General features: G+C 39.2%; 1 protein-coding gene and 1 long non-coding RNA gene across 13 annotated transcripts in view; one reads left to right on the plus strand and one right to left on the minus strand.

Moving 5' to 3' along the window:
- LOC310710105 overlaps nt 1-25,646 on the plus strand; it is a 105,975-nt gene that overhangs the window by 63,703 nt on the left and 16,626 nt on the right. For 9 of the 11 annotated variants that reach the window (XR_014527792.1, XR_014527793.1, XR_014527794.1 and 6 more), the window contains exons 3-4: nt 19,204-19,281; nt 21,528-21,641. This is a non-coding gene — a long non-coding RNA (uncharacterized lncRNA). The remainder of the gene's footprint in view (nt 1-19,203; nt 19,282-21,527; nt 21,642-25,646) is intronic. The other 2 variants (XR_014527797.1, XR_014527801.1) reach the window with 1 other exon arrangement.
- NEGR1 (neuronal growth regulator 1) overlaps nt 2,851-25,646 on the minus strand; it is a 444,891-nt gene continuing 422,095 nt past the window's right edge. For both annotated transcript variants that reach the window (XM_083510584.1, XM_083510583.1), the window contains one exon: nt 2,851-6,857. In XM_083510584.1, coding sequence (XP_083366710.1) covers nt 6,733-6,857 — 125 coding nt within the window. In that variant the 3' untranslated portion in view covers nt 2,851-6,732. The remainder of the gene's footprint in view (nt 6,858-25,646) is intronic.

A 25,646-nucleotide genomic window follows, 5' to 3' on the forward strand; every position in this document is an offset into this window, starting at 1 on the left:
CAGTTCTGGGAGGTCTTCCATATAGCTGCAAGGCAGCACATCCTTGTATTCTCCCTTACTGCTATGTCTGTTAACAGTTTCAGAATCCAAAGATAAACTAGACCATGGGCTTGTGCTCACCCTGTAGGGAGTCCTTCTTGGGGGGGGGGGAATCTTTGAATGATCGATCCTAATGCTGTATCACAAATGGCTTCTCTAGTGCCTCCCTGTTTCAAAGTCTCTTGTCATGCTGCATAAGGGAGAGCATTCCTTTGAGAAACACACGTTCACATCACCCTTGAATGTATATCATGAGCAGAGTGGATTTTCTGATCCTGGCCAAAGTGAAATAGCATCAAATGTCACTTACAGCACTTTGCCTTAACATAAAAAATGGAAGATTATGGAAGGGAAAGACCCTTCCTAGGAGGACGGACTTCCTGGGAGGTCTCTACAAAGACCTGGGTTAGGGTGACATTTAGTCAGCGGAAAGAGTGGTTTTCCTTAGGAGAGGAAAACAAGAAATAGAGAAGACTGAAATGTTTGCAGTTGCAAACGTTCTTCAGAAAACAAAGTATCTTTCACAGAACCTGGAAGGAACTAGTTGGTTGACCTTAATGAGTGAAATGGAGTAGTTTTTATATTTTAGGCTGTAATCTTAACACATACTTACCTGGGAGTATGGATGGAGGAGGAATTAGGTTCAGTTCACATTTAAATTTAGAATATTTGCGCTTTCCAAGAAGTATGAGAACCAAAACACAGGCAATCTTCAAAACTTGTTCTTTTCCAAGTTTTGGGATGCAGTTCTCCAAACAGAGTTTACGAAAAAACAACAACCCTGCATCCATTAGGAGAAAATGTGTATACAAAATAATACATTTCTGAAATTACATACAAAAATCTAATATATTGTATTAAGATAGGTTGCTTGTAAAAATGTGTACATTAATCAAAACTGCAGACAAAAATGTGCTTATTGGGATAAATTTACAGAAAAATGCTGAAAATTTTTCATGAGGATTTGAAAAAACAAACAAATTGCTGCAGAAATGTGGAGAACAGGATTTAAGATTGGAAAAGTGAGAATCTGAGAGAACTGAAATGGACGGACCCTTCCATCCCTACCTGGAAGTAAGTCCCATTGAACTCAACAGGGCTTCCTTCTGAGTAGACACAGATAGGTTTGTGCTGTTAGTTACCTTAGTAACTTTCAGCTAGTGTATTCTGTGATTAGGCTACAGAATGCAAGTCAGCTAGCATGACAATGAATCTGTCACACTCACAGTCAAGAGGTGTACTAAGCAGGCAAAACCTTGCATGTAAGATGCCTGAGATAAAATATATTCCCTGCTTTGCTTTTCTAAACCATCATAATGATCTAGAAAGCACATGCTACTTTTCAAAAACTATTTACCATGTTCTACAGATGTTTCAGTAATATGACATACACAATTTCACAAGCATGCTTCTGCCTTGAACAGCTATTACCCTTTACTACCTCCCTCAAACTTCCATTTCTTTGGCTAATCCTTTGACTGGCTCACTGATCCAGTTACAGTTTCCTCAGCCATATTGCAAAGAGGGACTCGTTTGCTTGGAAGCAGAGGCACTCTCTATTGGGCAAGCCAGAAGAAGACTGTGATCCTTGGAAAGGCAAGAAGGACCAAAGATGGAAATCTCGCTTAGGGGGGAAGAAGAGAGCAAACTGTATTTAAAATGTGCACAGAGTAAATCACCAATGAACTCTTTACAAATAAAACGGAAATAGGTTTTCATTAGTTCCATACTCACAGTACTTTAATTATAACTACAGGATATATCCCACTATGGCATGCACGAACAAGCCAAACACAGCCCATCATTACCTATGTATCATGGTCCACCAGGTAGCCCCATTTCCATAGTTCTCAACAGGTAGACTTGTTGGATGCTCCTGGTAAGCTGCCATACATGGTTGGTGGGCTACATTCATCTTGATGAGTCACATTTTGTGCAGGCCGGGTCTATACCATATGATTATCTACTAGCAAGAATCAACAGTGTGAAAGTTTCATTAGGGTTACCATAACCCCCAGGTACAATCCGTCACTGGTGGCAAAATGCCAACAGATTTAAAAGGATCTAGATTGCAACGTTAATAGTTTCCTTAGAAAATATTACTGTGCCCACCTACAATCTCTGGTTAGAGTTTCACCATGGCTTTGAATTTCTGACACAGTCTAATTGGTGAAAGTGTTGAGTGACCTTTTTGGGATAAAATGACTTTTCAAAAACAAAACTCTTTCACGGCAAATTATGGAATATGGACTATTTTCCTCAGACTGGAAGAGGGTGATCCAGTCCCTAAAAGTAAGTGCATACTGAGGCGTTAAGGCATATTATTTATCCATTTAAATACATATTTTGGTATACACATTCTTAAGTGCACACAGTTGTGTGGGGTAGATGGGTATTTTGGTCAGCATAATGTTGAGCATTGATTCTGAAAATGTGCAAAAAGTAAAATAAAAAAAAATCACCCCAGGTTTAGTTGTGGTTATTAACACTTCTGGATCTGAAACAGAATGTAATTTTAAACAAGAGTGAAGAACAGAAAATCCTATCTACTTCAACTGAATTTTGAATAGTTATCTTCCCAGCTAATCTCTTTTAAACCACCCATCAAAATATGTATACTGAGACAACCCTTACTTCAGTTAGCAGCACTACCTGCACCACAGTAATTGCACCTTATTTCGCAATTATTTTGCACCTTATATATTAACCTGGCAACAGCACAATCGTGGTTAAGTGTCCTGATTTGCCAAACAGATTGTCACAATCATAACTATTCAACACTTCGGACAATTTATGCATAATAAGTCCTCATTTGTATCACTTGGAGCTAATCCATTTATTTTTCATATTTTTTCATGACTGGGAGAAATATAATTGTGGTTGATTAAAAATATGAACAGCGATGATATCAACTAGATGATCACAGATTATCATGTAAGAAATAGAAGAAAGCAAACATACCCCACAGTTTAAGGACTAATAAACTCTGTAAAATGTTATTGTAATTTGCGACAATCAACACAATCCACATCAAGTCCCAATAAATCCCAAATTGTACAATGAACATATAGAAAAGATTTACCAAAGAAGTATGGAGCTTTCATTAGGGAGTAATCCTATAAACACACAGGCACATGCTTTTCTTTTTTTTAATATTATTGGGACTGTTCAGTGCAAAACTGTATGCATGTGTCTGTCTTGACAGAATTAGGCCCTTGGCTGACCATGGTTTCAAAAGGAGCCTCTATGGGACTAATCTTGAAAGCACTTACTGAGCTGGTCCCAGTATCACAGTATGTACTTTGAGAGATTCAGCCCCTGCTTTGTTCTTATGATCTCCTCCCTCCTGAAGAAGCAGGGGGAGGTTTGCACAAAGTTTTCTTCTACAACTACGGTATTTTGCATTTATAAAGTAATCACACCCAGCAACTGCAAATGAAAATTCAGAGGCTGGTTTGAACACTGGGCTAATAATGCGTTCCAACTGCTCCCACACAAACAAAAAACATTACTAGTCCCTTTCATTAGGTATTATCATGTTCAACAATAAAAAATAAAATGTCACCCTGTTTTGCTGCAGGAATCATCAGACTCCATGTGCTGGGGGAGGATCGTGAAGGCAGTTAACTTGACTATAGAGTTTGGATGAGCAAATGATATTAAAACAGCTATTGTTGTGCCTGTGAGAAACAATGTTGGATATGCTTGGTTTCTGACATACCTTTGACTTGTTTCTTATTCCCCAAGAGAGCACTGGCAGAATAATAGCTTCTGCCACCCTGCTCTTTCAACCTGTTGAATGAATTCTAGAACTTTAAAGCTGCAATACAAGAGGGAATACAGGGGGTGGCTTGAGTCAGTCCAACTTGGAGGAACAGGGTGTGCACCCAACTCGCACTTCTTGTTCTCTGCATCTTTGTAGGACCCCACAGGAGATAGCTGAATAAGCTCTCATCGCCTGCCGCAAAGCCTCCATTACAAAGATGCTGAAAAACAGCCCTTGCAAGTTACCAGTGCTTCCTGCCATCCTAACAAATTTGAATGTCTAGTCACCCCAAATGTTGGGATATTGCACCAGTCCAGTCAAATATTTCCATTAAAAAGTGCCATAGCGCAACACCAGTAGGTCCACAGCGCATGATATGAGACGAAAGTATTTTCTCCTTCAATACAAACTGCGTGATATATTATGGTTCTGTTACCAAACACTCTTAATATAGCACTTTATTACTATTTCTAAAGAGCCGTATTATTTCTAATGCGTCAACATTTTATTCATGAAGAACAGGAGCTAATAAAGGAGCTAAATAAATTTATAATGTAGGTCTTAGAAGTAGTTTATGTGTAAAATGATTGTGTCGAATCTCCAGCTAGCAACAATAATGTCAGAGCTTTGAGAACAGGCTTTGTTGAACGTTTTATGATCGCAATATTAAAAGCTAACTGTTTCTATGTAGTCAATAACGTTCTCCTTCCTCCATGTTTCATAGGGTTAGAATGGGTGATGTAATTATTTAATATACCACGGTTCTTTATTCAACAGTCAGTTTACTTGAATTAAAACCACTGTGGTTAGCTGAGTCATCGCTAAATTCCCCTTTTAAGCTTTGATGCCTACACAAACTCATTCTGAGATACAACAGTTTATGTAACATCATCAGTTAGTTATTGCACTTTGTAGTACAGATCTTAGCAACTTCAATTAAAGAGGCAAACTGTTAACACACATCCTGAACTGATGAAAACAAATGAATCTTCTATTAAGTAGCAAAGAGTAATTTCTCACTCTTTGTTCTTGTGAATAAATTCGAACGAAAGTCTTTGCACTTATTTTACACTAGAGAAAAATTTGTACAGATTCCCTGCTTTTTCAAGTGTCATTTTTTTAAAAAATTGGAAGTGGATATGCAGTGGATACAGAGTATCAGCTATCAGATTGCTTATTTTTCTTCTGTTTTCAAAGATGAACCTTTACTAACTATGTTTCTTTCACTAAAGTTTTATGTGGGGGTTATTTTCAATGTCAACTTTCATGGAAGCAGGACTTATAGGAACCAGGGCAATAGAAGTCCTTTCAGAAGAGAAAAATGCAGTTGTTATTCTAACGGGAGAACGATGCTAATGACATTTTGGCAAATAAATATGTAATAGGCATCATTTGAAATATATATATATATATATATATATATATATATATATATATATATATATATATATATATTCAATCTGGTTTCTAATGTTGCATGTAAGATAAACTATGAATGAGGACAAAATAGGACATTTTAAAGGTTATATCCATATGCCTTTGCAGATTGTGCAGCATGAATGATGTTTAACATAACATTTACAACATGTAGAGATGTGGCTGACATGTGGAATAGAGCCACAACAGGCATTTGGGGAAATTCTTCAACCAAATGTTTGTGAAGGGAGAAAACACTGGTATATTTTTTGCAAATCGGTGGCTTTTTTGAAAAAATGGCACTGATATGTTATCATCTGTCTTATGTGGCATTCAAATTATTGTTGTTATTTGTGTGCATGAACATGTGTGTTTTAGAGCATCCTTCTATAGATTTTTCCAGACCTAAGCACTATGTTCTATAAGCCAACCAACCAGATACTGTACAGTATAAATTCAATAGGAAGAACAATACTGATATGTAGAACTTATCACTAATTATAAAAATACAATAAAATAAAGGGATGGTCATTTTCTCTGCAGCCTTATAAAAATTCTGACTTTGAATGAACAAAGGAAATGTTACATTCACAAAGGAGTCTTTGAGAGATATCTTCTGCTTTGTACAGGTTTGGAATATGCTTTGAACTTGACAGACTGAAAAATGTACCAGCTATTACTTTTTCTGCTGTGCTCAATGTTTGGAGTAGTTCCTTTACCCCAATGGTGGTTCATTTTACAGCCAATAGCACCTTTTGTCCTTAAGAAAAGATTCGGTACCCTTGAGCTAAGCATCTACAAAAAAGAAAATTGAAAAATTCCCCTCCCATTTGTTGGTGAGGAAGCGAAAAGCAGTATCTTATGAAGGCACACCCATGCTGAACTGACGAGAAAATCAAAATCAAAGCATAACTGCACAGTGCAGTCATATCACAAGGCTCATTCTTGAAATCTGAGTATCATGCTAGAAGAAAATCTAGGTATGTGATCTAATTTTGAAGAAATGAATCAAAGGCAATATTATTTAGCTTTTTTGTAAAAAAAAAATTATGTGTAAATGAAGATAGACTCTTATTTAAAGAGGGAAATGGATGTTTGTATTGCAGCCTTAAAGATCACTTTTTTTTTTAACTGCAATATTTGGGTTCTTTTTATGTAAACTACAGTCTGCAAATCAGCAGACCATGACTGAATGTTTTTTTGAAAAGTTATAGATTACAAACATGAACTCACAATTAATATCCTCTAAAAGTAATTTCAGAGCTCTCACGTCTTTTTTTAAAAAAAAGAAGAAAAAGGACAATGTGTACTTCTTCACAAGGTAATGCAGCTAATAAAAAAGAGAGTAGAATTAAAGTATTTACATAATGAGCAATTCTACAGAAGGCGATCATCCCCACATAAGCACTGCTGATTATATCCCACGCCGCTTTTTAACAAACTCTACCAGATTGGATCCAGTCATCAGCACTTTCAAAGAATCCTTAAAAGCCATTCATGGTTCTTTACATTTATTGTAGAACGATGTTCTTCAGGTACATTAAGCTGGTGTAAGAGGACAGTGTCAACACAAGGAACCAGCAGGATAATAGAACTTCAGCACCCCCAGTGATCCCAAGCTGGGTTGTACTTGGAGCTGGAAAAGAAACAAACAAAGAAAGAAAACAGGTTATTTAGAATCTTTTTGAGCTTTCCTCACTTTTTCTTCTTACAATCAGCTATAAATTATTTCACCAATAGATTTCAAAATAGAAAAGGAAACCACACTTTTGCACCACTAAAATTCCTCTGTAGCAAGCAGAATTTTATGATATAGATGAGGGCTGGTTGACACACTACATTTTTAAAAGAGGGAATGCATATGCTTTATTATGGTCTATTATGGAATCCTGGAAAATGAAGCAGATTCCTTTATGTCAATAGGCAGATAGGGCTATTTCATATTGTATAGAAGGTACATGTTCAAGGATGGCTGTGAAACAGGGAATTTTAGAACTTCATTCTTTATTAGAGCAAAAATGGCTCTTGCTACAATTTCCCTTCTCTCAGCCACTTTCTCCAGCCTGAGCAAGTACATACAACCTGAGCAAGTATGTTCTTTCCTGGACCTAAAGTGTTGGTATATACTATTTCTTCCCCCATGTAGGACTTTCTTTTATACAAGAAACTCCGCTCTATCTGTCATCTATCCATCCATCTTAGGCAAACAAAATCACAGTGCAAAATGAACTATGGTGATTATTGCAGAAGAGTGTTCTGTCGTTAAGGTCAAAGGCCACTTCTAGGATTTAACACAGTAGAAAGTAGCCTTTGCCACCAGCTCAGTCTACTGCATAAAACTTTCTTTCACCCAGCTCTCTATAATGTTGAAATATGCTTCTTGTGCAGGGCTCTCACTACCATTTGGCCGCCATAGAGGCTCTCTGCTGGAGGATAGACTTGTGTGTGCCCTCAGTTGCAGAGGACCATGTTGTCCCATTAGTATTGTCGAAGTAAGATCCAGTTGTCAGTTCAGTTGACTTCTGAGCGTTGAATGGAGAGAGGGAGATGCCTTTTTGTTCTTTGCTTCAGGCAGCAAAGGGTCTTGGGGTGGTTCTCTTCTTTTGTATTTAGTTTCAGATGCATTCAGAAGCTGTGGCGGCTGCTCCTCAGTGCTTGGTGGCAGCACTGTCCTCCTGTTCATTGTTGTTTTGTTTATACTCAGACACATTGTGCTGCAAGTGAATGTGTGCCTGTGCATAGGGTTGTCATATTCCCAAAAGTGAAAATCTGGACAAAGTTGTTGACCTCCCCCCACCCCACCCCAACTTTTTGCTGATTCGGTAAAAATCCTCCCAGGTGCCATTTTGATGTGTCCAGGAAAACCCGGACAAATGGCAGTTCTGGCTGTACATAACCTCTGGATTGTGCACACCAAACTTCAATGTACCTCTGCGGCATCTTGCATCTTGCCTCTGTAAGTGCCTTCACTTGGTATGATCATGGTTCTTGATTTTGCAGTTGTTGGTTTTTTTCTATTATTACTGTACTGTATTACTGTATGTTTTTTCTTTTTTTGTTTTTTTGTAGTGTTGTGTTCAATTTGTTGGAAAATTAATAAATATTATTATGAAAGAAAAAGATCATGGTTCTTGATGTGTGGCTACTCAACTTGGCTGGCAGCCAACCATGGCCCATTTCCATGTAAACAGCACTTCATGATGCTACAGGAGTTTAGAAATGCAATCCCAGTTGTGCTTTTGTTGTTTCCCTAATTGCTTTAGGATGCAATGGGCTTGCTGTGGTATAGTACACTGTGTGAAGAAGGATAGCATCCTACCCTTCAGCAACTGTTCAGAAAAACAGTCCATGGCTCTCAGCAGTGTGTTCCAGTAAAACCAAGTTGTTTGATCACAGCTTGATACAGCTGTTTTGTGGAACATTGAGTTCATTGTCTGAATGCCTCTCTCAGCTGGTCCACTGAAATGTGGGGGTCTCAAGATTGCAGTATATGTTATTTCCCACTGTATTGCTTGTATTCGTTCCTTGTCTGTAAGAGACATGGTCCCCTGTCAAATATTTGAGGAACACCAGGTTTTGCAAAGATGACTTTTTAATTTGGTTACATTGAAGTCTGCTGAATTATCTTGGAGGGTATTTGGAGGAACAATGAATTGGGAGTAGGTACAAATATCTAAGAAATACCTGCAGTTATATTGAGCTGTGATAGTTTACAGATGTTACTGGAGCAAAGCACTTTACACCTTGTCTTGTCTGGAATGACTACTTTGTCACCACTGCTTTGTGATGAGAGGATCTTTCATCGCCCAGCATGGCTGCAGTCCAGGATTCATATGCTTTATTTTGCTTGTCCAGCCTTTCTCTTTTAGCCTCTGTTCTGAACTCTGCATCAGAACTCTGTACTTGCACAATAAACTCTTCCTTCACAAACATCATCTGTGTCATTCCACAGATTCCTGCTAATGTTCTTGATAAGGAGCGTCTCTTTTTATAGCTATGCAGTCATGTTACAATAGGCAGAGAAGCAGATACTTTGCCAGAGACTTTGAAAATACAATACTTCCTAAGTAATGAACTTCTAGATGCAGATTAAACAAGCTTCTAGTCCATATTCCGAGGCATAGGCTGGTATTAGGGCTGAGCCACATGTTCTACATCAGAGGTGGCCAACTCCCGAGAGACTGTAATCTACATTCAGATTTAAAATCTGGCAATGATCTACCCCTGCTTTTTGGGGGTTCAGGTCAAAGTTGTTGAACTTGTTGAGGTGGCGGGGCAGGAGTCAGTTTCAATGACACTGAGGAAAGGGAGCCAGAGATCGACCCGCAATCTACCAAAACCTCGCGGGTTTGTGATCAACCTATTTCCCCCCCATTTTTTTAAATTGATTTTCCACATTTATAACAAATATGACATATAAAACACACAAAGAAAACACATTACAATACTAAAAAGAAAAAAAACCTAAAACAAAAATATAAACACATATTACTTGTAGAACCTGATTTAACTTTCATTGTTAACTGACTTCCTCAAATCCCCAACTGAATTTCATTGTATCACCTTCATCTTTCTAATAAAATTAACTCTTTCAATTTACTATCTTCTTCTCTTTTCTTAATAGTCTCAGTCCATATTTCTTTACAATTCCTCCTTATTCTAATCCTAGGCCTATTTGATACTTTCAAGTGACTTCTAATGATCTTATGTTACAATATTTAGCTAAATAGTCTTTAAATTTCTTCCAATCTTCTTGGTACTCCTCTTCTTTCTGATTGCGGATTCTTCCAGTCAGGTCGGCCAGCTCCAAAAAGTCCAACATCTTCATCTGCCATTCTTCTATCGTTGATATTTCTTGCGATTTCCAATTTTTGGCTAATAAAGGTCTTGCCGCTGTAGTGGCATACAAAAACAGTCTAACATCTTTTTGGGGCAGTTCCAATCCTGGATTGTGATCAACCTATTGGACATCCCTGCTCTTCATGAATCTGGCTCACCCTCACAAGCCTTTGCAATGCGTGAGGGAGATGGGGATGGATTGTCTCAACTTTGGTGTCATCGGAGTTGATCACATGTGATGAGAGGACATGTTCCATGCACTTTACTCCTTGGGCCAAGCACTGTTCTATCATGTTTCTCACATTTTTCAGTATCTTGTTATGTTTCTCATGTGTGGATGCTGTTACACTCATGTCATTTGCTATTATGTGCACTTCTATGGTATCTCCAAATGTGTCATAATTATTTTGTTGAAGCACTTCAATATTTGACTTAATTCCAAAAGGTAGACTAAGAAATTTGAATCTGCCCCATGGTGTGTTGAAAATACATAGGTCAGTGGAATTCCCTATCCAGTCCATTTTGCCAAATGCATATTTTGCATCCAGAATCCTAAAGATGTTTATACCAGCGAAACGACACCGAACATCTGCTGCCATTGGAATGAAATAATGTTGTCCTCTATTCTGGGATCCAAGAAAATCTGCAGCTTGCCATTTTTCACTCTGTCAGTGATGCTCAAGTGCTCAGGCTATTAACCCATGCGGTAGACAGAGTCATTCTGGCTATAAACCCTTCTTTCTCCAAACGCTCAAGTGATTTTTTTTAAAAGGCTGTTAAAATGGTATCTGCATACCCGCAATTTGATGGATGGCTGTGCTGGATTTGTGGATCTATGGTTTATCCCACAAATTTTGCTGGGTTCCTAAAAATTCCATTCATCTTTCGTTTGGGGCAGTTTGTGCCAATTCAAGCTGAGATGTGGTCAGGCATCCTGACCTAACAATAGTGTGGTAGATGAAGTGGTGATGAAAAAATTGAAGACTAGTTTTGAATCTTCCTATAGCTGCTATGTCTTGTCACAGAATGAACAGCGCCTGTGAGGTGGTGTTCTCCTTGCCCTCCTGTGGCCTGGCTTTGATCCTGGTGCCTTGAGTGCAATGCTGCTTTAGGACTTGCAGACTTCCAGGAATTTGTCACTCTGTCACCCAGCCATGAACTCAGTCTGTGTGTGTGCAACTTCAGAGGCTCTGCAGATGTGTTACTGCCTTTTATAAACTCAGATTCCCTTAGTAATGTCTCCTTTAGTTTCTTAATCTGTCACACTGAACACAGTTTTGACCCTGAGCATGTATGATCCTCAATGCCCCCAAGTGCACTGAACACATTTTGTTTCTTCCTTTATGTTCTGAAAGATTTTAAATGTTAAAGTTTCTGTTTCTGTTAAATGAGAACGACAGTAGAACCGGTAAACCCTAAAAACAATGTTTTTATGATAATGTGATTTCTTAGGACTGTTTAATCACCATCCATTGTTGTCCCCTTTGTATCTGACTGCTGAGCTAGGGAACCCTTCTTCAACCTGGTGGACTCTTAAATAAATAAATGTTGGAAATTGCTCCAGGGAAGAGTAAAAGAGCAAAAGAGATTTCACAGTGTCTCATATGATGAGGTTAAATATACAAGAGCATTTTACTGACCATTTAAATGAAGCAATATCATCAAGCTTTTAGATCGTTATCAGAAAAGTTATTAACTCTTTAGAAAAGAGATCCAGCAGGATCTCACTAGTCCCAGCTGAGGCCTTGCATACTAATGAGATCATTTAAAAATAATAATTAAATATACACTTAAAATGCATACTCTTAAAAGATCACATACAGATTGTTAAAATAAAAATTACAGCAACAGCCCTTTCATTAAAAGTAAGCAGCCCTAATAGAGAAGAAAGTTCCAAAGGGCTGATTGCAGCAAGCTGCCAATTCTGTTCCCCTTATCTATACTTAAAAGCAATCATAAAAACAGGAAGAATAAAATTACAATGTGATAAAATAATCATCATCATAATCATCATCATAGAAAGCTTTAAAAGAATGAGTGGCATAAAATATATTTCATGGTGGAATACAAGGTTCATATTTCTACCAAACATACCAAATATTTATGAATGTTGCCAAATAAATTCATTCCCACTAAGTATGTTTGCTTATATATATATATCACTAACAGCCTCCAAGCTGTTACAACACGCTTCCAGAACTTGAGCACATCGTTACAGCTCCACCACATATGCCAATATGTTCCTTGTACGTTATAACTTTGCCAGAATAAGGGAGAACCTGATCTCACCATAGAAGCTAGTCAGATTGGGGTTTAAAACCAGTAGTGGACCACCTTCAAAGAATTCTCCCTAATGTTAGTAAACATGGTCTTAAAGGAACAAGTGGACCAGAACTTAGGCTATTGAGAATCTTTCTATGCCCTTTTAAAATGTGTCTCTCTCTGTGTGTGTGGGGAGGGGTGGGTTATTGGGTTGTTGTTGTTTTTATTTTGCTTATGTACTTTGTGGTTTTACATTCTGATTTTATTCTGTGAACTGCCCTGAGACCTGCAGGTATAGGGTGGTATAATTATTCAATCAATCATCATCATCATCATCATTCAGTTCACCTGTAGGGTCTGGCTCCCACACTGATTTCAAAATAGTAAGTGGAAAGAACCGCAACTGTAGAGAATATATCAAAGACCCTGCCTTTCTGGGCACTTGCTCATAGCTGTCAACGTTTCCCATTTTTAAAGGGAAATTCCCTTATTCCGAATAGGATTCCTCGCAAGAAAAGGGAAAAGTTGACAGCTATTCACTTGCTACAGCTAGATGTTCATAAAGTTTCAGCGCACTAGTGGCTACATCATGCAATAACAATGCAATTTAAGTATGTTGGTGCACCAGCCCTGGGCCTTTGAAGATGCAGCACGTTACTATGCCCTCAGAAACAAGATGTCTCTCTTTTCTTTAGAGACGTTTCCCCCCTAAAATCTCAATGTCTAGTTTATTTACACAGATTTCTCTCCTCTTAATTCCTTTTTTTTTTAAAATAAAATTTTTATTGGGTTTTCACATTTTAATAAACATACGAACATAAAAAGACACAATAAAACACGTATAATTTCATAAACTTACTTTCATTCCCTTCTTTCCTTGACTTCCCCACACCCCCCTTTCCACCTTCCAATTTCCTTAATTGTCTCAGCAAATTATTTTCTCCCGTCTCTTAAATGTTATTCTTATCTTTTCTTAAAGTTTGTTACTTTTTCTTGGCCCAATTTTGCTTATCCAGCTTTATACATTAAATACTTTCTCTAGAGTCGGCCTAAATTCTCTCCCACAAATTCCCTCCTTAAAATGTTAAACCAAAAATCATATATTCCCATTCTAAATCTCAGATTTTCACTACTCTACTCTCCCCTCCCCCCTTCCCCGGTTTCCGTCCCTTCCCAAACCAATGTCCTTAAAGAATAGAAACCATTTTAGCCCGGATTTCTCACATCCGAGGCCCTTAAGCCCCAGTTGGTCTCTCTCCACCAGTTTTGTTGGCAGTCCATTTTGTTGGCCTTCTCTTCTCGAGGGGGTTCTGCCATCCACCCCTCGTATTTCCCTCTTTCCAAATCAACCAAGAGCAGTTTCTGGCCAGGATCAATCAGTCTCCCATACTCCAACCTAAAGAAGAAGTCCCAATCATAAATGTCTGTTTTTTTATAATCCAATATTCGAGTTATTCCAGGGGCTTCTTCCTTTATCTTTCTCTCCTTCTACAGATTTGTAATCCACTGGTCATCTTCTTTACTTCCCTTGTTTCCAAAGGTTGCAGGCTCTTGGTTGGTTTTTTCCACTTGCATTTCCTCTCCTCTCTCTTCTTCTTTTTCCCCCAGCTCCAAAATTATCTTTTCTTCTGCAGCTGCAGAGTTTTTTTCCATCCACTTTGTGTCATCAACAGAGTTGTTTAGTTCAAGATTGAAGGTCATCAATTGTTCACTCATAAGAGTACTGTGCTCTTGTAGAGTTCCCACAAGACAAAACATTCTTTCTATCTCCGCCCATACTTTTCCTTCTGCAGCCATTGCAATGTCTTTAGTTCCCTCCAGGGGGGTTTCCATCAATTCTTTTCCAACAATCCGTTACTTTGTTGTTCACAGTCACCTTGTTTCCAATCAGTTCACTTTTAGTGTAACACTTTTTAATCCAAAAAGATATTATTAACACAGTTCCAATCTTTAGTCTCCCGTTTGACAGCTCTTTTGACAGCTGTCAAACTCCTTGTTCTTTTTCTCGGGCTCACACACAGGGCACTTCCCGGGTCTAGGGGGGGGGGGTCAACCCAAAAAGAAAAACCTCTGAAATTCCTCTCTCTTCCTCTCCAGCACAAATACTTCTTGATCCAATTTGTGGAAGTTATCTATTTAAACACCAGCGTCTTTTCCGACCTAGTGGTCTCTCTTTGCTTTAGGTCCTTTAGTGGGGGGGGGGGAGTGTGGACTTCCTTTTTAACACGTCCCCCCGATCGTACTTAAATTCAAGAATAAAATCTTTTAGTGCCGAAATTTCCTTCTACTCACGGGTTACATTTTCCAGTCCAATTTCAGGAAGAAAGATAGCGCTCTTCGGTCCTGGCTCGCGGCTTCGCTCCGCCGAGGTAGCGATGGACTCTCAGCACCACGCCGCTCCCCAGTCCACTCCGCAGCCTTTAAAAAGGCTCTTCGCGGGTCGGGGAGGGCGCTTAAGGTGCCCACCGAGTCACGAAGTCCGCAGGCTTCCGCGCCTGCGGTTTTTAAGGGTCCCCGTGTCGCCGGCACGGCAAGACCCGTCCTCAACGGAGCCGATTCCCTCCGGAGCTCGGAGGGAATCCGCCATTACCCGTTCGCGCTATCCCGGAAGTCCCTCTCTCCTCTTAATTCCTGTGTCATTGCTCCTTAATATTGACAAAAATATGCTAAAAATATGAACAATTCTCACAGTATATGTATTATCATATGCATGCATACTCCAGGTTTCCATAAAGTAACTAGCGCATAAGCAGAGACATACAACAATGCACACAACTGTATAAAAATACTTACTGTATTTTTCCTTGTATAAGGCGCCCCATGTATAAGATGACCACTATTTTTTTAACGCGAAATTAAGTTGTTTAGCTTTTTGGGGGGGTGAGGCAGGGTGGGAGAGGTCACTTCTACCAATCGCTCACCCGCCTGCCTGCCACTGCCAATTGCACACCTCGCCGCACCCGCTAATTGTCTGCCCGCTCACCGCCACCAACAGCCCACCTGCCGCAGCTGCCAATTGCCTGCCAGCCTTGCCACAGCCGCCAATCTCCTGCTCAGTTGCCGCAACCACAGCCAATCGGCAGCAGGCCTTGCTGCAGCCACCAATCACCTGCCCAGTCACTGCTGCCAATCTCCTGCTTGCTGCTGCCATTAATCACACGTCCCCCCTCTGCATTCACTATCCGTGCATAAGACGACACCCAATTTTTGCCTTTTAGCAAAAAGCATCGCCTTATACACACAAAAATACGGTATGTATTATTAGTCAAATTATGCTGCATAAATGTAGTACATGGTAGTTCCCTCTTCATTTGACTCTTTTATAAATGTTGTATATATGATGTATCACTTGTTGTGTATAGTTTGCATATAAGTAGTTGAGCTTTTGAGAAATGCACAGGGGGCTGGGACATAAGCAGGCACTCAATACAAGAGGTGGTCTCAAGGAGGTGGGAATTGCTAATTTCCAGTATAATTCCATTTAAAGCTTCTTCCTCCTCCATCCTCACTCCTCCTTCTGCTATGGGGCAATGACTGTGATTACAGTCATACCTCTTGTTAGGTTTGCTGCATGTTATGTTCTTTCAGGTTACGTCCCGCGGCAACCCGGAAGTACCAGAAAGGGCGACCTCTGGGTTTTGCCGCTCACGCATGTGCAGAAGCGCTAAATCGTGCTTCGCGCATGCGCACAAGTGCCAAATCGCAACCCACACATGCGCAGACGTGCTGCTGCGGGTTGCGCTCTTTTCATGTTGCGAACTGGCCTCCGGAACGGATCCCGTTCACAACCAGAGGTGCCACTGTACAGAAATGGCTGCAGAGTTGTCTGTGTGTGCAGCTTGGCTCACACCAAAGCAGCTAGACTAGGGTCTATGCCTCTGAGCACTGGAAATGATTGTTCCCTCAACTGAATTCCAATGCAACTTAAAAAGCAAAAATGCTAATCTAAAAGCAAAATCCATTTCTACTTTTCTCTTATTCATGTGTTTAAGGAAATGGGGCATCTGCAGTTGTTATTGATTTATAACATTAAGATAAAGGTAAGCAAATGAGCCGTGCGACTCTCTAAGCTTTCATTTCAAGTTCTTTGGCAGTAGCAAAGGTATCTGTAAAGCAAGATGTTTTGGTAATCAACTTCCAAAATAGACAACAATGCATTTAATTCAAAGTACCCACAATTCACGTCAAGGGCTAAGTTGAGAGAAGTAGAAATGCAAATGAAGGTCTGACCTCAATTTTGCACAAAGGCTTGAATACAGAACACAGGCAGAGCAGGTGAAATAAATGGGGTTGAGGCTGATGAAGCAAATTAAATAAAGTCAAAGTTGTCAAAATGAATTAAACAATGTTGGAGTTGCTGAAGCAAATTATTCAAAGCCAAAGTTGTTTTTTTTAAAAAATGGCCCATATCAATTCCATGTGTTCAGCTAATAAACTGAACCTTTAGATTTCATTTGTGAATTTGAAAAAGCTCTCTTTGTCCCAGTCATAATCAGTCACGGACCTTGCTGCAAGGAACCTAAGCCACACTTCATTCTGAACTGTGCCTTTAAATGCCTTGTAAAAAGCCTCCAACTGGTTTTTGAGCTAGTGCATATGTAAATAATAATAATAATAATAATAATAATAATAATAATAATAATAATAATGCACTGCTCCAAACAGATATTTTGCATTGTCCAAGCTCTGTGCTGATAACTTTTGTAGACTACTAATTAAATACCTTCCCCTCTATCCAATCAAGGCCCTCTTTTGATGTGTGCCTGGCCACTCCAGGCTGGGGAAACAAATGGAGCAGCTGTTGTTGCATGGCCCATCAGCCTGGCAACAGTGATGAAGTATTTCTCCCAATACTCTTCTCATCACTGTTATGACAATGTACGTTGGGAGGAAGTACTCCTCTATTTCTCTAACAATGTCAGATACTATGATAGCAGATTATACGAGCAAGACGGTGGACAGATTCCAGCCTGTTTCCAAGAAAAGTTCCACCACCCCTGCTTCTCTCACACCAAAGAGGAACAGAAGCAGGTAGTTCAGAATGACAACTGCCACTGATGCACATTTTGAGTAGCAAACAGTAATTGAATTTCTCACAGCTGAGGAGATCTTGCCAACTGAGATTCACCACTGCATGATGAATGTATACAGACCTCTACATGTTGTGAATGCTGGATACGCTCTTTGAAAATTGAGCTTAAAGCTAGACCTTATGGCAGCCAGCAGGAATAACTATTAACAAAGAGAATGCACAGATAGCAATTGAACTGGTTGGCAAAGACTGACACATCACATGGCACGAATTGAAAGGAAATCTCTGCATCATTTAGTGCACTACACTAGCCACGGAGGCCATTTGCACAGAATGCTACGGGCCTACACAAAGGAGCATTGTTCTGCCTCAAATCACGATGGGTGTTAGGAGAAGGCTCTAGAAAGCATCTGTCCACGATCAAGGGACCTTGAAAAGGAGTAACGTATTTTTTAAAAAAATAGTTTTCTGTCTGATACTACACTAGCCATTTTTTTGAGATCTTCAGGAAATAACTTTCTGAAGTCTGAATGGCTGAAGAAACTATGCACTGAAGCACTGAAAAATATGGCCAAATGGTATTATGGCAGAAATTCTTTGTATTAACATGAATAGCAGGTGTTATACGCCGCTTAATCTCTTATGTATATATGGCACACTGTAAATTGGGCAATTGGTGTTATTCTAGGGATGGGTTTGTTTATTTGTGTGTGTTTGTTTGCCTTCACACTGGTTGGTTTATGGTGGTTTTCTACCTTATTAAGAGCTACTGATCATGATTGTTGTGTACAGTGGTACCTCGGGTTACATACACTTCAGGTTACATATGCTTCAGGTTAAAGACTCCACTAACCCAGAAATATTACCTCGGGTTAAGAACTTTGCTTCAGGATGAGAACAGAAATCGTGCAGTGGCAGCACAGTAGCAGCAGGAGGCCCCATTAGCTAAAGTGGTGCTTCAGGTTAAGAAAGCACCATGCTTTCTTTATATCCATGGGCTCTCCAAGAAGCAAGGCTGTCCAAAATGTCTGCAAAGCATTGAAGAACTCTGTGTTTATTTATTTTTGTTGTTAAAACACAGCAGTGGAAAATGTATTTAAAAGGCAAAAGTTTTTTAAACATTTTAAAAATATCTACATTGCTATGCTTTAACAGCAGCAGAGCGACAACCCTAGAGCTGTTCAGAACTCTGCAGGCAGCTGGCTAGGTTCATGTTGCAGTAGAAGACACAAACAAGCTCTGGAAAGGTCTGAAGCTGCAAAAATCCACATGCAAAAATACATACCACTCAGTGAACTTTTAATTATGTTTAGGTAAGAGGAAGAAGAGACAAGCCCCCACTCCCTCTCAAAAATGTGAATCTTATGAAGTTTTAGCAGTTGTGATACAGGTATTGTGCTAATATGGATTATGGAGGAATTTTCCCAACAAAAAAATCCTCTAGACTGCCTGCAATTTAGCAGACACAATCCACTCTGGATAGGCTTCTATGCTTGTAAATTTCACCTAATTTGGCCAAAAGGGGAGTGGGGGAGATACAGCCATTTTTAGATTCCCCATTATAGTGAATAAGGAACAGGGAGATTCATTTTATACAGAGTGGCACAGAACCTGAATTACAGATTTAAGTAGAGAAAACCCAGAGCAACTCAGAAATAGAATGGAATTAAAAGAAACACATATAGCTAAACACATATAAGGTGAATATTGGGGCCACCACACATTTCTACTAAATATGCCTTTGCTCTAATCAAGCAAGATGCTTCTTATGTTCTATTCTTGGAACTAGATTGTACCTTGTCCACCCACAGGAAATATGATCTTAATATTCATGCTCTCTAAATTTCAGGTGCCAGTATCGGATACAAATGCTCTCTCATCTTCCAGACAATCAAGGACTTTCATCCTTCAATAGAGACCTAAATAAGTAAGTTTGAAAAAGTAATGCTTTTTCGGCAATACTTGTAATGCATTGTGTAATCCAGGTACTTCTGCAATATTGAAATTGGCGCTTTATAGTTTTGAGTTTGGTGAATTTGGTGGTCAGGCTGCTCAGGCCAGATGGTCTGAGCATATTACGTAAATCCTGGCCCTATTACACTGGCTCCCAAATAATTTCCAGATCCAGTTCAAAGTTCTGATTTCGACCTATAAAGCCCTAAAAATATTTTCCTAGGAAAATATTGTGAGTGAGCATAGAGAGCTTCCTCTCCCAGGATTCTCTTTAAAGGTATCAGAGAAATAACAGGTAACCCAACAGAGCTTCATGTCAATTTGTAATATTGCATTAATCATCATAACAAATAAATATATCTGAATATTTGCTAACTAAAGGTCCTTTCTGAGCTTAGCAGAGTATAAAACACAAGAGAGGCAATAAAATTAATGGAAGAAATACGCAAAAGTTCATCCCATTTTGTTTGCTTTGTGGTGCTGCAGTCCCCTGAGTTGGCAATTTAATTGTGTTTTGAATAGCAGACCTAAAAATTTCCCTCATTTCCTTGTAAGAGAAGTCAGAAGCACAGCTGTCACGCTCTTGACAATTTCCAATTTGTGTTGAGTTATTTGCTTCTTATTATGCACAGAGTATGACATGAACAAAACATCACTTTAACTCCTTCTTGGGAATCTTCACCTAATACAATAAATTTACAGAATATAAAATCAAGGCCCCAATTCGGGAACTTTCATTTGCATGAGCAATTCCCTCAGCTTTAAACACTTTGTAGGCCTCACTAATCACCTGAATTTTCAATGTTGCCGAAGCAAATGGAGTTCTCTTTTACACTTTCCTTCCTTTGATTACAAAGCAAAGTTAAATTAGAAATCAGTATGACAAACCAACCTTTCATTTAGATCAAAAATCAAGCTAGGAAGATCAAGCATACTGTAGGTGGTATTTCATCTTATCATATTAAAACAGTTTCCTCAATTTGCTACATAATCTGGACTGTTGTGACTTCTTAAGCAAGCAGAAAATTATGCTAATCTGCTTTCCTTCATATGAACTTCAAGCTTAATAAATCATATCCAGATTGTACAAATGCAAACACATCAGATCTACAATGCATCTGTTTTATTTTATTTTATTTATGTAATATTAGAAAGGTAATTCAAAGTAAGTAAATGAAATATTCATATTTCTTCTGGTAGATTGGATACAGCAGCTGGTAAAAGACAAATTTCAGTGCCTGACACCCACAACCTGTTGACACCAGACCTTTTGTCTTCATAGAATCAGTGGGGCTCCTCAGTCCTGGTATTGCCAAGCATTCACAAGATTGGCTTATTCCCAGAACTGAAGGATACAAATATACAAAATAAAAACCCAGCAATGCTGTTTTAGCACTAATTGCACAGAGCTGTTGCTTAAAAATACATAAAATACATATTTTGAGAAGGATTTAAAAAAACAACAAAAAAGTGCACATTTAGATGCTTATCCCAAGGTTTACCTATTAATGCAGAAACAGGACAAAATGGACTTCTAGGTGGATAGATATGGATATGATTAAAAATAAACTGAACGGCCCACCCCTTTTAGTGAGTCTGCATGTGGATTTAATCTTAGAGCCACCAAATTTGTAAGCCAGCTGAAGCACAAAGCCAACGTCTTTTTCACCAGTGTGATTGCTTACTGTTGCTGTTAAATATGCACCCTTCACCCTAAGGTGGGTTACAACATTAAAACACAATCTTAATAACAGTTTAAAACAACTATCATCACAAAAATAAGTTGAGTTCTGAGAACATAACTATCTATATATATATTTATTTATTTATAAATAAAAATACCGCTCTATACCCGCAGGTCTCAGGGCGGTTTGCAAGATAAAATCAGAAAATAAAACCACAAAATAGATAATCAAAATCACAACAAAAACAACCCAATAACCCCCCTCGCATCTGTCTGTCTATCTATCAAACTGAACCACCTTTTAGTTAGTGCAGTATCTGTATATTAAAGTATATATTCTTGGGAAACTGTTAACCTGAATTATACTTCTAATAATGTTTTAAATTGCGTATCAGTTGCATATTGATTTCAGTGTACAGTTTTAACTGTTTTGCTTTGGGGGAAACCCAGTGAACTCCTGTTTTGGGAGGTGATAGGAACACAGTTAATAAATTCACCCCACTTACCCAGGAGTATGCTTCGTTGACTTGTTTCAGAGTAGACATGGTTGGAACTGCAACCTAAGATAGCCAACAGACCCAATAGAAGTGGCTTGTTCCTGTTGCTACCTTCCCGTGACCAGCTATTCTGTGTTGAACCAATTAAAACAAGTAAGCCTGGTTTCCTTTCATAGTATTCATGAGTCTCCTGTTCCACATATTATCCTCACAACACTGAGACATAGACTGACAGTGAATAGCCCAAGGACACCCAGGGAGACAAGTGGCGATTTTAACCCTGGCTTCCTACACTCTTGTCCATTTAATATCCTTCCACATTTTGGGAAGAGGCATAGAAATGAATAAGTTGGGGATAATCTTTTTTCGATAGGGCTGATAGTTTGGGGGAGAGCTGGTTATCTGTGTGTCACTTAAGACTAACCAATTCATGCTCCAGTACTATTTGGGAACCATTCCTATGGAATTTAATGGGGCCTACTTCTGAGTAACGTATGGTTACTGTAATGCCAGGGACCCCTTCTAGAAAAAGGCTAGACACTTTTCAGTTGAGTTATGCACTTAGTACTTTAGTCTTCACACTTTTGCAAGGGAGGAGGATGGGAAGAAAACCAGAACTTGGTCCCACCCATGTGACTTCCTTTATCCGACTCATGTGGCCTTATTGGCCTGGCCTACATGACCTCCTTGGCCAAAGGTGACCCACCAGTTCCACAGCTTACTAGCAGCCATCGTCTAAACATATTTTAGTTCTTGAATGTTCATTTTCTGAAACATCTATATCTGTTAATTAGGCTGTTGGCAGCAAAGCACTACGTTGAGAGACATTTGGGTTAGATCTCTTTAATTTCAAAGAGCTGTGCTACTTCCCATCCCTTTATAATCATCCTCAAATTGGAAAACATACAGATATGTTATTCTTAAGAACCCTAAAAGTATTCAAATTAGATGTGAAGGTCAAGTGACTGTTTGTTAAATAACTAGTAAGTATAGCAGAAACATAATTCTGCTTAGCTTAAAATGATGCCTGGAATGAGAATTTATTATGAGAACATCTTGGTGTCAGTTGTGGGATTGTGACTGCCTTGGGGCTAAATCAACCTTAAGGAAGTCTGGCTATTAGGAAAAGAAAGAGAAAGAAACCTAAGAGACCAGATGCTAGTTCATTTTGTAGCTTGCCAAATCTCTGAGGCATGATGTGTGGTGAGTGATCTGTTGGAATGTGCTGCCATCTGGGAAGTCCACTAGGCACAGACTCCTTGTCTTGACCTGTGTGACCTCTCCAGCTGTTCCTTGCTTTTCTCTATCTGTATACAGTATATAAATTAATACCCCTTTATCAAATCTCCCTGTCAAACAAGTGGCATCAACAGCAGTACTACCGCACTAAGAGACAAGACACTAGCCATGCTGTCTTTCTAAACTCCACATTAAATCATTTAAAAACTTTTGGAGATTTCCCCCCCCCCAGGCTTCCTACTGCAGCCCGAAGATGAATCTCCTGAAACATTTGAAAACATCAAACATCGAGTTTGATATTAGCTTATTCGTCCATTCTAATACAGGTACTGGAATGGGGAACCTTGGGCCTGGAAGCCAAATGCCAGCTCTTCAAACCACACACCCATCACCGACTAGGGCTGGTGACAACTGGTTTTCAATATTGTGATATATTACCAGCTAAACATTGTGATATCTTGATCTATCACGATATCTGAAATAAGGAAGGAGCTACACAAAGGCGAACAGGACAACGTCTTGGCAACTGCTACTACTTAGGGGTCTAAAACTGATAAATGATATTATCTATCACCTCATGGTCACTTTCAGCAGCAGGCAAGTCAAAATGCATCAAAATGAGACGTTTGATTTGGGGCTTGTCTACCAAATAGTGGTATTCAGCACAATCCAAAGTATGGGGATGAGACATAGTGAATACAAATAATCTGGGACTGCCAGACTTCCAGCAAGCCTACTAGGTAGCAGCAGCCTGGCAGCAGCAGAATCAACAACAGCAGGGGAAGGGCAGAAGCAGCCTGGCAGAGGGCACAATAATCAGCAATCTACAAAGTATTGCTACAGCAGTGGGCGGCAGCGGCAGCCTGCGAGGCCTTGTTGTGGTGGCGGCAGTAGTGGCGGCCTGCAAGGCCTTGCAGTGGTGGCAAGAGACAGTGGCAGAAACAGCTTGCCTGCTGATGAAGCTGACTGTGTGATGATTGATCATGTCATTTATCCGATTTAGACCCTTAAGTAGTAGAAGTTGCCAGGGCATTGTCCTGTTCGCCTCTGTATAGTTCCATCCTTATTTCAGACACTGTGCTAGATTGCAATGTTTAGTGGGTGATATTATGAGGTTCAGCTGCTGAAACCATTGCATGCAGTGTTTAGCTGGTGAGTTATCGCAGTGTTGAAAACCAGTTATCGCCTAGCCCTTACACACATTGTGATTCGTGATATATTGCCAGTTCTAATACAGTGGTACCTTGGTTTGCATACGTCTTGGTTTGCATACATTTTGGATTACAAACACTTCAAACCCGGAAGTGCGTGTCCCGGTTTGCAACCTTTTTTTGGATTACAACCCATTTTTGGGGATTACAAACAAATTTCTTTTGGAGGCCCCATTGGCGAAAGAGCGTCTTGGGTTACAACCTGTTTTAGTTTACAAACGGACCTCCGGAACGGATTATGGTTGTCAACCAAGGTACCACTGTATTATGAAACAATTATCACCATGTGAACTTCAAACTGGTGTTGGACGATATACCGCTATATCGCCCAGCCCTATCACTGGTTTTACTTTGCACCCTTCTTGGGTGTTTTTGCCTGCCTGGAATGCTTTAAGAGTGTCTCTTGCTTGTCTGTATATGGAGGATAGGAGTTTGCCTAGGAACTAGCCTACTGTACGGATATATTAATCAACCTAAAATCCTAATTGTTGGCTTAAGAAAAAGAGGCACAATAAATATCTCGGCATTAAATAAAACTCTCCGCCATGGATCACTTAACCATTCTTCCTGCAAAGGAATAGCTGCCTGCATTGCATCATAAGGCATATACAAACATTTATATATCTTTAGGGAAGAGGGCTTGCTGTTACAATATAGGCTTAGGCACAGTGGGACTCTACCCTAGTTGGTATTTTCCAGATGATAATGAAAGACAAATAATATATAATAAGCACTTATGCCTATTTTCCTGATAAAAGCACTACCTAATATTTGCTGGATAGGCTATGCAGCTTTGGAATTGCAATTCAGTTGCAAGTGATAAAGTGTAGTCATTATGTGCTGTGTTCAACATTGCTACCTTACATTATTTAGCAGATATATGTAAAGATGAAGTAAAATTTAGCTTAGATGTAGGCTGCTGAGTCTGCTAATGACATCTTTGTTGCAATAGCTGAAAGTGAGAGGGAAATGTTGGTGTTAACGTGTGTTATATTAATATAGAAGGATCTTCCCCCCCCAAAAGATAAGCCTCAGGTTTAGAGAAGGTATAATTACCATGTAGTGAAATAAGACCAATCCTTAAAATAAGTAATGAGGGAGAGAAGGATTTTGATAAAGTACTATCTTGTTATCATTCAGACTGCAAATTGTTTTATCTTCAATTAGTGAATTCTGCTATTGGTAAAGATAGATCACATATAGGCAAGCATGCCATTTTTAGTCCTTGGGGGAGAGTACCCTTGCTTTATTAAAGGAAGAAGCTAACAGTATTAGTTTTCATAACTTCCTGGCCAGGAGGTTATTATTGTCTAGGGATCTAATTTCTTCTGAATGGTTCTGCCCAACCACTGTGGACTCACGGTGTTGCACATCACTTTTACAAGGAAATCAGCACATTTTGCCTGCCTGATTTCAGCACTCTGTTCCACGGATAGGAAATAATAGACAATATGCTTTAAATGAAACTAGATACTATTCCTTGGAAAGAGTCAATATGAGCTTAATAATTTGACAGTCCTCTTGAAGAAACCTCAACCGAGTTTGCTTGTGTTTGTTATTGTAAGAGTCATAGGTCCCCCAAGAAAGATTGATTTATCCATATTTAAATCTCATTCATGCTACAATCTCTCCTTTATGATTGACATCAAATTTGATGACAAAAGCAGCATGGTTAGAGCCAAGCCTTGAAAATGAAATGTTTTTCACA

This window comes from Podarcis liolepis (assembly GCF_965112155.1).
Source record: "Podarcis liolepis genome assembly, chromosome: 6".
Taxonomy (NCBI): domain Eukaryota; kingdom Metazoa; phylum Chordata; class Lepidosauria; order Squamata; family Lacertidae; genus Podarcis; species Podarcis liolepis.